This window comes from Amphiprion ocellaris, chromosome 8, assembly GCF_022539595.1.
Source record: "Amphiprion ocellaris isolate individual 3 ecotype Okinawa chromosome 8, ASM2253959v1, whole genome shotgun sequence".
Taxonomy (NCBI): domain Eukaryota; kingdom Metazoa; phylum Chordata; class Actinopteri; family Pomacentridae; genus Amphiprion; species Amphiprion ocellaris.
Window position 1 is genome coordinate 12,905,070 of NC_072773.1, and position 16,251 is coordinate 12,921,320.

The 16,251-nt window shown below is 40.3% G+C and overlaps 1 protein-coding gene across 2 annotated transcripts in view; it reads left to right on the forward strand.

Annotated features, from left to right (window-relative positions):
- The window catches only part of prex1 (phosphatidylinositol-3,4,5-trisphosphate-dependent Rac exchange factor 1), a 105,949-nt gene that overhangs the window by 76,334 nt on the left and 13,364 nt on the right, over positions 1-16,251 (forward strand). For both annotated transcript variants that reach the window (XM_035942932.2, XM_055012797.1), the window contains 9 exons: positions 2,834-2,973; positions 4,186-4,330; positions 5,490-5,665; positions 6,171-6,332; positions 7,827-8,037; positions 10,200-10,485; positions 11,831-12,049; positions 14,560-14,648; positions 15,269-15,351. In XM_035942932.2, coding sequence (XP_035798825.2) covers positions 2,834-2,973; positions 4,186-4,330; positions 5,490-5,665; positions 6,171-6,332; positions 7,827-8,037; positions 10,200-10,485; positions 11,831-12,049; positions 14,560-14,648; positions 15,269-15,351 — 1,511 coding nt within the window. The remainder of the gene's footprint in view (positions 1-2,833; positions 2,974-4,185; positions 4,331-5,489; positions 5,666-6,170; positions 6,333-7,826; positions 8,038-10,199; positions 10,486-11,830; positions 12,050-14,559; positions 14,649-15,268; positions 15,352-16,251) is intronic.

The window sequence follows — 16,251 nt, forward strand, 5'->3', positions numbered from 1 at the left end:
AAAATGTGACAGAAGCGAAAAAATCACCTACAACCTGCCCAGAGTTCAGATGGTTAACTGACTTCCACATCAATCACCACAGTACTTCACTTTTTCTGTGGATGAATTTCTGGGGAATAACCAGCAGGATGAGCTCTTACTATTGGGTTGAAATAAATGATAATAGGGCTATAAAAAAAAGATCTTCCTACCACCCAAACTGAACTTTGGGTTAAAATGAAATTATAAATAATTAGATGAATATTTTATATGTTTTATATTCTGATTACTTCATATTTAGGCTTTTTCTTTTACTGAAGTCATGTTGCGAAACAGGAGAGAAATTGTGCACCATGCATTGTCAACATTCACATGAAAAGAAACAGTATATATTCTAGTTTTTACAGAAAATAATACCATAAATGTGCTTGTATGATTGAAAAGTAATTAGCTAAACAGTTAACCATTTTACATCTCCCTGCCAGGCAGATTAAGTGAAATTAACATTTCTTGGATTCTGTCATAAGCAGCATATATTTTGCTTGTAGTCCAGCACTGGGGATCTGTCAGTAGATGTTACATTTTTGACGTTGTTTTTGCTGCATCAGCGCCAGTAAGTGTGTTAAAAGTGTTTATGTTGTCAGAAACACAAATCATTCTGAGTGAATTCAGAGGAAACAGGAGGTAACTCTAGCCTCTAACCACCTGTTACAATCTGCTTTTAGTGAGCCTCTGTTAGGTTTTTACGGCCTCCTGTTAGCCAGACAGCCTGTGGTCAGGGTTCAAACCCCTAATAGAGCAAACTCTACTTTTAAAACACACACAGACACAGTATTCACATGAACACACACACATAGAGAGACAGCTCCCCTGTCTTAAAACCCCCTGGCCAGATGTTTGTACCACCTCAACTGACTTGAAATAGAGAAATGAGAATTTATGGCTCCAATTATGAGAGTTGAGTGAAGGGGGAATCCCAATGCGTAAAGCTCACAAGAGCAGGAGAGAACACACACACACACACACACACACACACACACACACACACACACACACACACACACACACACACACACACACACAGTAAGAAGAGGAGTCACTGACTGGCACAACCAAGGAATGTGATCTGTTGGTTTTGCTTTTCTTCATTATGGCTTCTCCACTTTCTCTCCCTGCTGCACCGCTTTCCTTCCTCTCCTAGTATCCTGTATTAACCCCATCTGAACACAGAGTTTTTCTCTGTTCTTAAATTGTTCTCTCGATGTACTGTTCATGCTTGGGTCAAGTAGCTCCAGAGTTAGATAATTACTGGCACCCGGAGTAGAAGTGATGCCAGCGCTGGTATTTTTAGATTGGAGATGAAGATGATGGAGGTGTTGATTGGACTTCCAGGCCGTAAAGCCATTAGTAGCTTGAGACAACATGTTATGACACTGAACCGAGTAATTTCCTATTATTTTGTACGAACAAAAAGGGCATGTATTGATATGGGAATTGAATCCGAGAGAATATTAAAACTCCATAGATGACAAACACATATGTTTAATTTGGAAAATACATTTCCCAGGGCATAGGAGACACATATATAGCACTTTGTAGTACCTCTATAAATACATTTATTGTTATATCTTAAAAATTTTGAGGTGTAAAATAAAAGCTGTAAGATTATGAAGTCACTTACCACTGCCATTCCTCTATTTCCTTCTCAACTATGTGGTGTCTCAGCTTTACAAGCCGGTCAGAACTTTATTTAGTTTCTATGTAGAAACGTAGGAACCATTTACTTTCCAGAACAGCTACTATTAATTCTAAAACGTCTCAGCTACGAGCTAAGTTCACCAAATATTCTGCTGTTGGCTGCAAGAGTGAACACAAGAGTCTTCATTCACTTCCATAATCTGAGGAAATGAAGACCTGTGGCTTGCTTTTTTATGGCAGTGTCACCACAATAATAGGAAAATCCTCAGTGTTAGCACATTGAGCGGTTAATGTGACCGACGTTAGCATAAGCGCCGATCATGTGGTCACAGGTCAGAGTTCTGTAGAGACCGTAAAGTTGAGTTACATTCAGAGATGGTGGAAGTATGATCTGAAAGCAGTAAACAAGGACTGGGTGAGTTACTGTGTTTTCTTGCCACCAGCTGTGCTTCAGTGCAAATGAAACTCAGCCTCTGTTTACATCCGTTTGCTTCTCTCCTGCTCTCTGTGCTCTGCATTTCAGTCCAGATGAATCTCTGTATAGCTGTTCTCATTCACATATTTTTCTGTTGTCAAACAATGGAAACAGTATGAAATAGTAACTGAAGTGCAGCCTATTAAGATTACATGTTAACAAGCAGACCCATTTTCAAGCTGCCTCTTTATTTACTGCTTAAACACAGCATTGTCTGACCAACCCACCACATGAGCTAAAAACAACAGCTGTGCTCTGAATTCTGTGATGTAACCATGCTAACGGATCACGTAGAGAGAAAGTTGGATGCAACAGTAAGACCTGGTCTCACATGTGTATTCAAATTTTTGTTAGCTGCTGTACGGTCAACTGTTTGCTCTGCACTGTCAACTACAGGCACAGAGAGAGTCTTCTTCCTGAAGGGGGAGAGGCAGCAACAGTTCAGCTGCTGTTAACCAGGAGTTATACAGTCATGGTGAAATTAACCATCTTTGTAGTATTTTGAGTTAAAAAAAAATGCAAAACATATTCTGGAGACATGCATTGATTTGCTGAAAAAGGGCACAGTTTAGGACCTTATAAGTGTCATGTTTTCATATTAGCCCTGTGTTGTATTTAGTTGCACTGCATCAATGCCACGTTGTAACCTCTGACCTGTGATCCTGTGTTGACACCCTATAGGCTGGGAGGCAGCAGCAGCAGGTCTTCAGCCTGGTCAGGTTATTTTGAAGGTCAACGGCAACAATGTCAACCGCAGTGACCACCAAGAGGTCTTGGAGCACTTCACCGCCCAGCAAGATCACCAGGAGCCTCTGCAAGCAGTGAGAGCACACAGGAAACCAATTCTGTCTCGTTTAATCAGTGCAGGTCTCTTAGCATTGGTCTTTCATTGAGATCAGTTTTTAAAAATGCAATCTGTGATTCAAAAATAAGTTCCCAACAAGCCACATCATTCAACTTAATACATGATGTCCGACAGGGTTTTACAGTCCTGGTGTGTGTTGCTATGACTCTTACTGCTCCAGGAAAATCACTGAGTGCTTTGTTTATACGAAAATCTATACAGTACCACAAGATAGCAGGATTAGTATGAGTGGTAACTTTGGAAGTTAATAAGATCATTGAATAATGTGGCATTGCTCACTGAAGTTGATCAGCTAAGTCTAGAGAACCATTCACAATCCATTCTTATGATAAAAACAGCTTTAGCATTAGTTTGAGCTAAAGAAGAAACAAATACATGTTCAAAACTTCATTTCATCTACAGTCTTTGCTCCAACAGTATGTTGTCTGGTAATTTCTTATATAAATTACTGTTTTCTCTTTATTGCTGCAGGCCTCTTGCAGTGAGATTTCAACATTTTTCAGCTCCAGTTATAGTCCAACAAGGAAAAAGTCACCACAAGCAACAAATAAAGAACTTGCTTTTTCATTTTAATAGATTATTAATGCAAGAATTGCAGATTTAGTTGTATTTTTTTTAAACAAACTTCTAAATGAATGCGAGTATTTGTACCACATGGCCAGTGTCAAAACTGGAAACTCTCCTCTGGTTGTTTTGACATTCCTAAAGCAGTACAACATGTCTCCAAGCAGTATTTCCCAAGGCTGCAGACAGAGCAGGGTGTCCTCCTTACTGTATAAAACACAGTGTTGTTTTATTTAGCTTGTGATAAAAGCCATTTGTTGAGACCCAATAAAAGGGCTCAGCTGAGGAGCCTTGTTTTGGACGGGATCCAGTAAATGTTTCCTGGTTCATTAAACAGCAGGAAGAAATAACCAAGACGTTGCTGGTGCGGCTGACTGCCTTGTTGAGTTTGAGAAATGCTCAGATTCTGTGTACTGATGTCTGCATAGCTAAATACAACAAAACCACCTCCCTTTCTCCTTCATGCTCTCCCTCTGTATCTCCTACGGATGTATTTTCTTTCTCGTCTCTTCCTCATTTCACTGGACTCTTCATAGTAATTCCAATAAATATTAATTGAACATTACATTTATTGTGATCCGTCAATCTTTTCTGTTTCCCTCAGTGTCACTGGGTGTATCGTGCATTTGAGGATGTGGAGGAGCTACAAAGAGAGAGGGGTGCAGGTGAGAAGGATGAGAGCCCCTTCAGACCTTATCCAGTGGAGAACGGCTCTGACCATGAGGAGGAGAACGGCACCAATGGAACAGGTGAAATATGATGTTACATCCTCAGAAACACTTCATTGCAGTAACACCTGCAATTCACATTAAAGATTTACTGTTGTCGCGCTTTATTAGATTTCTAATAAGATGTTTGAAGGGGTCAAATCCTGGATCACATTTGTATTGTAGTAGTTGTTGTATTGTCGTAGTTTTACTCATTGTTCATTGTTTCAGTCAACAAAATGTATCTGAACTGCTGCTGAAAACATTACATGAAAACAATATGCTCCACCTAGTCTGCTATTTGCAGACGGCCTCTGAATCGGGTCACAGTCACCGTGTCAGTAAAAAGTGGCTTCAGCACTCAGTAATTTATTGTGGATTTAGCAAATTCTTTGTTTGAAAATTACACTGCCACACGCTATGTAGGAAGTCACCCAGTGACAGTCAGAGTGCTGTATATGCACTTAGTGGTCGGTTTTTCCCACAGTGCTGGCAGAAGGACAAATGTTCAGCACACTGTGTACCTTTACATGTTTCATTACTGTAGACATTTGTAATGTTACTGGATTTCTGTACATAACTTAGGAGGCTGTTATACACACAGTGTTTTTATCTTAAACATGGTAAGAACGGTTTGACTGTGGGCTCATTTTCACTGCAGTATAAAGTCCTGCACCTCTATGGAAACAATAATGGCTAGAAGTACAAAGAAGTCGACTGCGCCTTCCGTTCAGCAGAGCAAAATTTTAATGCCATACATCATAAAAAAACCCAAAGCTGAATGTGTTTGATTACTTATTTTACTACAATGAAAAAGCCTGGGATAGACAAGTAGTTACCAAGACTGAAAATAGAGGCTGTACATACCATCCATATAATGATACTTACATTTTTACATTTGCATGATTTGCCCAACAGAACTGCACATCATAGATGAGTAGTTGAAATGTTGTCAGAAATGTCAAAATCCAATAATTTTGGCAGTTTTTACAGTTTCTAGCTCTGGCAATTTGTGCAATTTTGTTAATTTTTTTAAAGGATAACATCCAAGATGCCCATGTTTTGCTGTGTTTTTGTTTGACATCAGTTTAATTTTCATAGTCTCTTGTCATCATCACTCAAAGATAGTATTTTTTTTCTAAATAGGCGTAATTACTTTTGAATATATGCTAAGTATTTACAGTAAAACTGTGATCCACAGACTACATGCTGGGCAGACTTTCCCTTTCCAGTGAGCTGCCTCTGGTTGGCCTGACGGTGGATAACGTCCACCTGGAACACGGTGTAGTCTATGAATACGTGAGCACTGCTGGCATCAAGAGTCACGTCCTGGAGAAGATGGTTGAACCCAAAGGCTGCTTCAGCCTCACTGCTAAGGTACTTACAGAAATATGTGGTGACGTTTGATGGCCTATAGTGTTTACATTCCTTGAAAAGCTGCCTATAATGTATTTTCACCATAATGATTGAGGATATGACACTGAAGAGTCTTTCTTTCATTCATGTATTAGTTGAATGGTAGCTGAAGATGGATAATGTCAACTTTAATTTGTAACGGCCTGTAAAATGACTCACATGTTCACACCTTCACACCTTATATATCATCAAAGATTGCAAAGCGGTCCTTCATCAATTTGTGGGCCACTGATATTTGATCAAGTCATATTATTATGGCATGTTGTGAGAGAGGCACAAGGATTTTGTGACCTCACTGCTGGTTTCAGCCGCTAGTATTGGAAAGAATGATGTTTTTTCTAGATGAGAGGTCTGTTTGCCTTATTTTAGTGCTGCTAGAAAGGCTTTTTTTCACTGACAGGAATCATGTACCTAATTTTTTATTGTAGCTGTAATCCATCCTTACACATACTTCTTGTCTCTACAGATCCTTGAGGCATTCTCAGGTGATGACAGCCTCTTTGTTCGCAACTGCAGCCAGCTCATCTCCCAGAGTGAGCGAGTAGTTACCATGCCACAGTACGAGTTCAGACAAATCTGTGACACCAAGTTGGAGAGCATCCGACGACGCATCAGCAGCTATCAGCAGGTACTTAGACATATTTCTACTCTCTCTTGAATTCAGATATGAGGACAGGAATGCCCTCTATTCATTCACATTACCATATAATACACTCTTTACTCACTTGTTACTGAGCATGTAGCTGAACTATCTTATAGCGGCACTCTCCCCTCTGTTGTCATTGTGTTTCTTTTTGGCTAATTATGTTCTGAATGCACTATACTAGTCATAGCCAGACTTTTCCAGGCTTTTAGAAAGAGAAGCTTTCCAGCAGGATGTGAAAGTGGGTTGAGCTCCGTGTTTCTTGTGTTATTGATGTCGAAACTAAATGCTTTTTCGATACATTCATGTTTGTCCTTTAAACCAAATGTCATTGTATGTTAACCCTCTGAACCCCAAAACCCTCCTGTGGCTTTAACAAAGTGACCAAGATGGCATCATTTATCAGAGGCAGAAATTAGAAAACAGAAAGACAACTGATGGACTATCTGGCAGTCTTTGAACTATTCATCTGTGATGCCTATTTTTTTTTGTTTTGTTTTGTTTTTTTGTCAGGAAACCTAACCAAATAAAAGCTTTAAAATGTGATATTTCCTAAGAAACATCTGTCATTTAAAAAATTGCCAATATTGCTCAAACCACATTCTGTAAAAAACTAAACATCCTGTGCTCCTCAGTGCAACCATGAGGTCATGAATGACTCAGCTTTAACAAACTATCACGTGTTTTGAATTCGGGGACTTTTCAGTTGAACTGCAGATTTCACACAGCAGAGAGGAGGCAAGGATGCAAACTAAGTCAAAATCTAACTGGTAGATTGTTTTTTTTCTTTCTTATAATTTATGGCAGTATGACTGTCATGCTGCACAGGAACCATTTCTACATTTTCTGTGCTTCTAGTCACAGTTGTGCTGTTTCCTTAAATGTACAGGACTTTACATCACAAAATGAGCCTACAGTGAGTCAAAATGTAACGGGAGCAAAAAAAAAAAACAACCAGAAACTGCTTGGAGTTCAGATAGATAAACACTCAAATGTAATTCATTGCACTGGTGAAATACAGCTCATCTTTATAAACTTCCAACGTTTTAATCTGATGACAATAGTTCGACACAAAGTGACTCACAAATTTGTGTTTATTCATCTTTTTTTTTAAAAGTTATTTTTTGGACTTTTTTCCTTTATTATATAGGTTAGTGGTAAGAGAGACAGGAAACGGGTAGATGAGTGGAGGAATGACATACGGCAAAGGGCCATTGGCTGGATTTGAACCCATGACCACTGCATAAGGGACTATAGCCACTGTTTATGGGTTGCCCACTCAGCCAGCTGAGATATCTGGGCATCTGTTTATTCATCATTTGAGACAGCCATAGCTCTCTTTAGTTCACGGAAAGTCTGTAATATAGTTAGTGACCATTTTCTTAAAGGAAAGATGCTACAGCTGCAGTCATGTAGCGTGTGCTTTTGTTAAACTACGCATTTGTCTTGTTCTTCATGGTTTCTTGTCGTTTTTTCCAGTTTTCCCAGGAGCTGAGGAACAAAGTGTGGCCCTCCTTCCGGCCAGCTGGTGTTCGTCCTCACCCTCTGGGCTGCATGGACTTCGTTCCCACTAACTGTCACATCAACTTGATGCAGGTCTCCTATCCCAAAAGCACTACCTCTGCTGGCAGGACTTTCAGCATCCGTTTTGGTCGCAAAAACTCCCTGTTTGGCCTGGATGCAGACCAAGGTAGGAGCAACCTGCTCACACCTCTATCCAAGAAGATTAGCACATTCTCTTCACTATCACATTCAAGATTGAAGAACTTTATTGTCATACACACAGCAGAAACACAGTGGTTACCCTGAGTAATGAAATTCTTATTTTGCAAGTTCCCTTCACGCAACTGAAATAACAAATAAATTAAAATGAAATAAAATAGAATATTATAAAAATAAGATTAAATAAGATAAAAAATAGTTAAATGCAAATGTTAGCATCTTGTGCAATACTGTCATGTGTAAACAGGTGTTGATATTTGCAAAATATTGCTGTTTGTAGATATCGCAGGTAAGTCAGTGATTTAGTATCCTGATGGCCTGTGGATAGAAACTGTTTTCTAATCTGGTGGTCTTTGCTTTCACACTGTTGTAGCGTCTGCCAGATGGCAGGAGTGTGAACAGTGTGTGCTGTGGGTGGGTGTGGTCCTTGATAATGCTGTGTGCTCTCCCAGTTGATGTAGATGTTCTGTAGTGGGGGGAAGGCTGCTCCACAGATGAAGTGTGCTGTCTTAATAACACACTGGAGAGCCTTCCTTCACTACATATTCACTGCTTAAACTAAATTTCACTGAGCTTAACCCACTTAACACGAGCTCTGCCATCGTTGCAACAAATGATCCTCTTCACCCGTTTAAAACCTGCAGAACAGAGAAGAGAACACCAGCCTCCACAGTAGCCATAAGGTCTCAACAAGGATTCCCATAGTAAATTAAATGACTGGTTTGCTGTTTGGACTCCGCTGGCCCGAGGCCATACTCATGTTACTGACATGAGGAATGAATGAATGATGTCAGCAAAGATGGCGCCTCCAGGCAGTATAGGAATGTATTCAGTCAAAGCTGCTGTTGCAGAGAGCAATGAGGAGAGGGAAGAAAGAGAGTGGCAGAGTGAGCTGAGATGGAATGTCATGTCACAAAAGAATAATTTTAAGAAGATTACAAACGGTTGAGAAATCCTTTATGCACTGACACAGGAAAGAAGAATCCTACCGTCTGTCTGTTTGGCCAGCTTGGCGTTAATTAAGATTTTTTAGGGTTAACTGCTGAACTCTCTCTACCCTCTGCAAAGATGAATATGTAACATAGCTGTCTAGACAGTGGACAGTTAGAACCGTTTGCATTGTTCCAAGATGCCTCGTCGTCTTCTTTCCTCTCAGCAGCATCTGCAGTCAGACATCTGCCCAACAGTTGTACTGGTGAGATGATGGGTTTCTCTAACCGACTGCAGCCGCGTTCAGAAACAGGGATTAATAAAAGACGTACTCCTCCAGCACTCCAACCTGACTTCATAAAGGGTGCTTGGAATGTACGACAAAAGGTTTCTCTATTCAAGAGTCAAGATTCCAGATTTTTATTTGCCATTTGTACACATAAACAGACAGTTTAGGCACATAGGAATTCTTGTGCAGGGCTTTCTTGGAAGTCGAGTTAAAGAACAGACAACACAACTGTCAAAAATTACAAAAGATGCTCTACAAGACTGATATAAAGGTACAAAAAAAGTACAAAAAAAACATAAGTGAACCAGATGCTGCAGCTGAAGTACGAAAATGCTTCAATTCAAGTCTATAAATATATAGATATATATGCACGCACTTCTCATTCAATGCTTTTCATTTGTTTGTATTATTTTCTAAATTGTAAATTAATACTGAAGATTAACACTTTTTTGTTTCCAACATAATTCCATATGTATTCTTTATAGTTTTGTCTTCAGTATTAATCTACAATGTATAAAATAATAAATAAAAACCACTGAATGAGAAGGTGTATCCAAACTTTTGACTGGTAGTGTACATACATACACAGACGCACACACACATATATACATACCCATACTCTTTGCAATGGTAGGGTTTGCACAGTCTGGGATCATCACAGTAATTGAATCTGTCTGCAGCTTTTTGATGTGTCAGGTTGCTGCAGCTTAGTTTGGCATTTTACCCAAGTGAACAGTTTTGCATTCTGCTCTTGTGCATATCAGTTGCATAAGTGTCCTTTTATGAAGTTGTTTTTCATCAAGAGCAAATAGAGAACAGAGTTTTACTTCATAACATCTGGGTTACATGGAATCATCAGAGAGAAAAGTCTTCTTCATTCAACCATCTCTACGTCCTCTCCTCTCCTGCAGCTCAACTGAACCTCATGTCCCACACTCTACACTGCATGACGAGTATGGGTGCACCCTCCTGGAGTTGCTCCGGTCTCGATGGAGAGGACGCTGATGCCAGTGGGGAGGTGACTGTGGACCGAGGTGAGGCCTTGACGGAGAGTCGCCGGAGTTGCCATGGAGAAGGAGGGCTGAGTTTCCTGCTCAAACAGGAAGACACCGAGACACAGGACGCCTACATTCACTTGTACAGCCGCCTGGATGTTGCTGTGAGGGAAATGAAGCAGTATGTTGCTCAGATAGATGTGTAAGTGTTGCAGCTCACTGGTCCTGTCCAACTTTGTAGTGTTGAACTTTAGTTTAATATAAATATGAACATTATTATCCTACCTTTACATGTCTCATACAAATCTCTTACTTCTACCCTCATGAAAATTGCCATGTATCCAATCGAAAGAAAAGCGTTTACTCACATTCACTCAGAAAATATTTTCAGCTCTACCCGACCGCTGCTGTTATCTAATATTGTCATTCCGCTAGTGTTTTTTGTGAGTAGACTATTTTTGTAGCCTTCACACTGACATTTAAAGATCTCTGCATAAAAAGCTAGGATCTGTTATCCCCACCCCAGCCTCCTGAGGCTGTTCGTCAGCTTCTCTTTGTCTGTCTGCCCTTTGCCTTGTTTAAAGCTGAGGATTTACAAAAGGAACATTCTTCAGGCCCAAAATATTTATGAGCCAGGCCCAGTACAGGAACAGGGAGTGAGGCAAGGATAACACCAAGAGAAAGAGACGCATATTGTGTGTCCGTGCAAAGGAAGGGGTGTGAATGGATAGATGTGTATTTTTGATTGTGGGGATATCCATGTATTTTAACATGTATTAGGAGTTTCATTCCGATATGTGTCATGCGTACACTACAAAATCAGCTGTTTCCAGCTAGAATAGTAATTTACCACATTAGCAATGTCTAGACTGTATGTCTGATTCATTTAATGTTATTCTCATGGAAAAAAATGCTTTTCTTTCAAAAACAAGGACATTTCTAAGTGACCCCAAACTTTTGAATGGTAGTATATATAATGTTTGAAAAAAAATGCTAAAGAGAGGCTATATATCTGGTATACTAAAAATGGGCTGAATATAATGCTTCTTAGGTAACTCACTCAGAGTTGAAATACTTGGAATCAACATGTACGTCTCCTCTCTGCTCTGTGTTTACACTGCCTGCAGTTCAGCTGAAGAGTCCCAGAATTGTCGTCATGTGATTGTGTTGATCTGCGCTGAGTCACACATGACTCTATGGTTGCAGAATTTTTTTGATTGTTTAGAGCAAACACTTCACTTTTGGCAAACGTTTGACTGAGACATGTAGAAACTGGTTATGTTGAAATATCAGTATTTTAAGCTCAGATTTCTTTTTTTTTCTCCTGATGGAACAGCATGTCATAGTTCAAGGACTGCTAGAAAGTTGAAAATCTTACAATTATCTCTGTTTACACTCTAGAAAATGGCAACATTTTTTCAATTTTAAATTTTTTTATGTAACATGTAATTCAAAGCTGCTGGTCGGTTTTAGTTAAACAAAATTATCTATGTTTTGTTATGTTTTCATTTTTGAGTTTGGCAACATTACCTTCTTTCTCTCTCTAGCCTCTTGTCATCTATCACGGAGCCCACAGAGCTCCAGGGGGAGGGAGGGGAGCCTCCGGTCTATGAGCCCAGCCAGCCTCCTTCTCTGGCCCCCTGCGAGGACGGCTGTGATCAGGACAAAGTGGAGCAAGGTGGCATTAAAAGAGTGTGCTTCAAGGTGAACGAGGAGGACCAGGAGGACTCTGGTCATGACACAATGAGCTACAGGGACTCCTACAGGTAAACAATGCATTGAATGTGCCACTAATAAATCACCAGGCCTTCCTGAAGTTGATGTTAAAATGTAACCTGACCCTGACATGTACAAACTGAGGCCAGAGTAGCTTCTATAACCTATAAAATAGAGCAAAAAAAATCTGGGCAGACAGCACCCAGCCTGGCCAGCAGCTGTTCAGCCTGCTGCCATCAGGGAAGAGACTCAGATCCTTAAAATGCAGGAGAAACAGGCTGAGAAACAGCTCTTTCCCATGGTCCATCAGACTTCTGAACTCAAAACCGTAACGCACAGCATCACTTTTAATGGTTCTAATACTGCTTACATGCAATCTCCTGCCCATATTTGTTCTATTTTATTGGCTTTTTTAAAAATCTAATTGACCTCCCACACTATATTGTATATATCTTGCCTCTTTTGCATATGTTGTAATTCTTAATATAGTATTGTTTTATATGTACATTTGATTTTATTATTTATTGTTGTTCATACATGATTTGTTCATTAGTTGTTGTTCATTTAGCTTTTATTAATGAACCGTCCAGTGGCAGCTGTTTATACCCCCATGTATGATGACAATGAAGCTATTATATTCTCTTCTATTCTATTTTAAATCAGACTGACACTCCTTCTGTTATGACACTATGAATCATCATTTTAATAAGACACCTGGCAAAGCAGAATCTTCATAAAACAAAAATGAAAGGAGACACAGGACACTATTGTCTCACACCTGTTTTCTAATTGTGGACTTTGTTCGACATAAACAGCTTTCAAAATCCCTCTTTGCCCCACAAACCTATAATGCTTCTCATTTCCCCCCTTTGGAGACTACAATTCATTCCAGATGTTGGCATCCTGACTGAGATCGATGGCTAAAAATGACTTCAAAATGTTTTGGTCAGATCTGGTTATGTCATTTTCTTGTTGTGAGTTCATTCAGATGTGTGTGTGAGAGTGTCTGTGTGTGTGTGCACAGTTCACTGGACAGAGCTCCACCCTCCACCACCCACTAAGATGTAGTTATTGGTTGTTGGTGTGGTGGGCTGGTGTATAATAGAACCAAATGTTTGGGGCGCGGCCTCCTCACCCACTCTGTCATTAAGGCCACACCATGTGAAATGCAACTACCTCATCGCAATAAAATGTAAAGGAAAATGTAGGCTGTGTGCATACACACACACGCACACACGCACACACACACACACACACAGTGAGTTGTTTACTCAGGGTTTGGAAGGCCAGTGGAAAAAAAGTTCTCTGTATAACGCAGTAATGAAATGAGCTACTGTGTTTCAGAGGTGGGTAGTGGATCTTTATTTTTAATTTTTGGGGGCTGGGTTGAAGCCTGAAATGGTGACAAACCTCAGCAGAGCTCAGCAGCTGGAGGTCAAATGGTGAGTACAGTCTGTGAGAAACATAATGTTAAAACAAGGACAGGAGAGACTAGACTCTGCCACACACAGCGGCTCAAAGAGAAATGCAGGAAAGACTGATGAGAAGAAGAAGACTTTCCCAAGAAAGTAGTGTTTGTTCCATCTCGGGTACTCTGTGTCTTCTGTAAACCACTGCCTCTGAGTGTGTGTGTGTGTGTGTGTGTGTAAGAAGAGCCTGCTAAGATGTTTTGTCATGTGTTGAGACACACCTGAACTGTGTCCAGATCCAGTCCACTCTAAGTGTCAGGATGTATCTCAGCTGGCTGATTGTCCTGACATACCGAATAACCCTGAACATCACTGTCTGTTTCCTCAGAGGAGCCCACTCAAAATGAATCGGTGCGCGTGTGTGTGAATCACCTTTCTGTGTGTATGTGGGACAGAGGCAAAAGGTGTGCACGTGTGTGTGTGTGTGTGTGTGTGTGCATCTCCGAATTTAGCCATAGCTCCACATGCACGTATCCAGGGGAAGGAGAATAATACTGGATGCTGGATAATAGTAAAAGAGGACAAAGCCAGTGTTTGTGGTTTTTGTAGCTCCCAGTCGCTGGTAGGCCATTTGTTGTGGTAATTCAGCTTGTGAATCATTCATAGCTCCTCTGAGGGGATTGCAAGCGCGCTCACTTTAAGCCATGTATAATTAGAGACACGTAAATCTTCCACATGCTCCTGCTAATCATGTTGATTAACTAGAAATACGTGAGGGATGGCTGCATCAGAGCCAAAGTCGCAGGAATTGTGTGTTGTTTTTTTTAAAGATACAGATAATTGGGAAAATGCTCAATATCAAATCAGCCAGACCTAAAATAGGTTGACGCCTAGTATTAATAGTCAAATATTTGAGAATCTAATACAGCCACAGTTTCCTCAATGCTCCTCTGTGTAAACCAGCAGCGGTTGTTGTTGTCAAAAACATTTAATTACTTTTGGTGTCACATAAATCAGAAAAGGCATTTACAATCAGAAGGATTATTTGGCAGCATAATTACAAGATGCTGCTTTCAAAATCCTCTGTGCGGTTTCAGAATGGAATGAACCCTTTTCTTTACAATGCATTTTAACTGTGTGTTCCTTTGCAGTGAATGCAACAGCAACAGAGATTCAGTCCTGTCCTACACCAGTGTGCGGAGTAATAGCTCTTACCTGGGCAGTGATGAGATGGGATCAGGTAACATGTGACTTTCTGTCCGTCTTTAAATACAGTTTTATGCAGCAATGCAGGATTTGATGTTTATCCAGATGATCTTTCACAACAATATCTGTAATTTCATCTGCAGTAGAGGTCTGTTGTCAGTGACACAGTTATTTTGGCTCTCTACATGATCATTTTAGATCCAATATTGAATGAAAGCCAGAAAAAATGTGTTCAAGAAGACAGCGCCGTATCAAATGGAATTCAATTCAAACAACCTAAGTTGGACTTGGGCGAATACATGTTTCTTATGTGTCAAACAAAGATGAGATATTAGGAGTGTTTGCATAAAAAGAAGTCAGTGATTGCTAACTTGCGATTACTCACTACATTGTGGTAATCATACAGTATGCTTCTCCAAAATACTGTACATATTTCTCAGAAGTGACTGAGGCCAGATATTTTATAATTTCGTAACCCCTACAGCCACATTTTTGTGCAGTGAGCCAAGTATGCATCCACTGCTATTGACCGCTTTGTTTTTATCAAACCGCACTGAGAGAAGATTGAGAAAAATGTGTTTAATAAGTGCAGATAGTCAAAAAAAAGTCCTCACCTTCCTGTTTGATTTGAGTTTTTATTTGATCTTCCTGTAGGGGATGAGCTGCCGTGTGACATGAGGATTCCCTCTGACAAACAGGACAAGCTGCACGGCTGCCTCGAGCACCTCTTCAACCAGGTTAGCCGCTGTGTTCGGTTTTCAGAAAAGGTCAAATTTTCTTTTGCAGGAGGTGTTTGGTTGATGTTTTGTGGTAGAGAATGTGTTGCTGAATAACTCCTGCTCCACAGTCCAATTACTCCGCCAAGCAACGCGGCGGAGTCATATGACGATTGATATATGTCCGTCTGTCTGTCTGTCTGTCCGTCTGTCTGTCTGTTAGCAACGTTACTCAAAAACAAAATTTCCAGGGAGGGTCAGAAATGACACAAGGACTAAGTGATTAAACTTTAGCAGTGATGCTGCTCAAGGTCTGGATCCATGGATTTGTTAAAGATTTCTGTATCATTGCGAGATGGCGGCACGGCGTCACTGTAACTATGACAACAAGTGAACACTACAACAGCTGCCTGCTGACGATCACATGATTCTGATCCTACGACAAATCGCCCGTAGCTGACTTCTGGAAATGATACATGGAACAATTGATTAAATTGTGGGCGTGTTTCCGAGTCTCATCAATTCCCGCCGCCCGCTACAAAATTAGGTCACACGATTTGATATCCGTACACATACATAACACACACCTGTACTCAATGTCATTTTGTTTGTGGGTACCTCTATATTAAATGGCCACACTATTTGGTGCCGTGATTTCTGCCACAAATTTTTTCAAGATTCCATCTGTCGGAAATCATACAAGGACTGAGCAGCCTTGGCGAAGTACTGCACTCTCTGAGTGCTTTTCTTCTTTTAATTGTAATAGAAACTTTCACCACAGCCGATACACGTATAACTGAAAGATAGGGAAACAAGAAACACACATGTCAGCAATAACCATTTGGAACTGATTGCGATAATAATCGGTCAACATCTGGGCTGACTTACCTCATGCCACTCTCTGTCTGCTTCGCTCTCTCA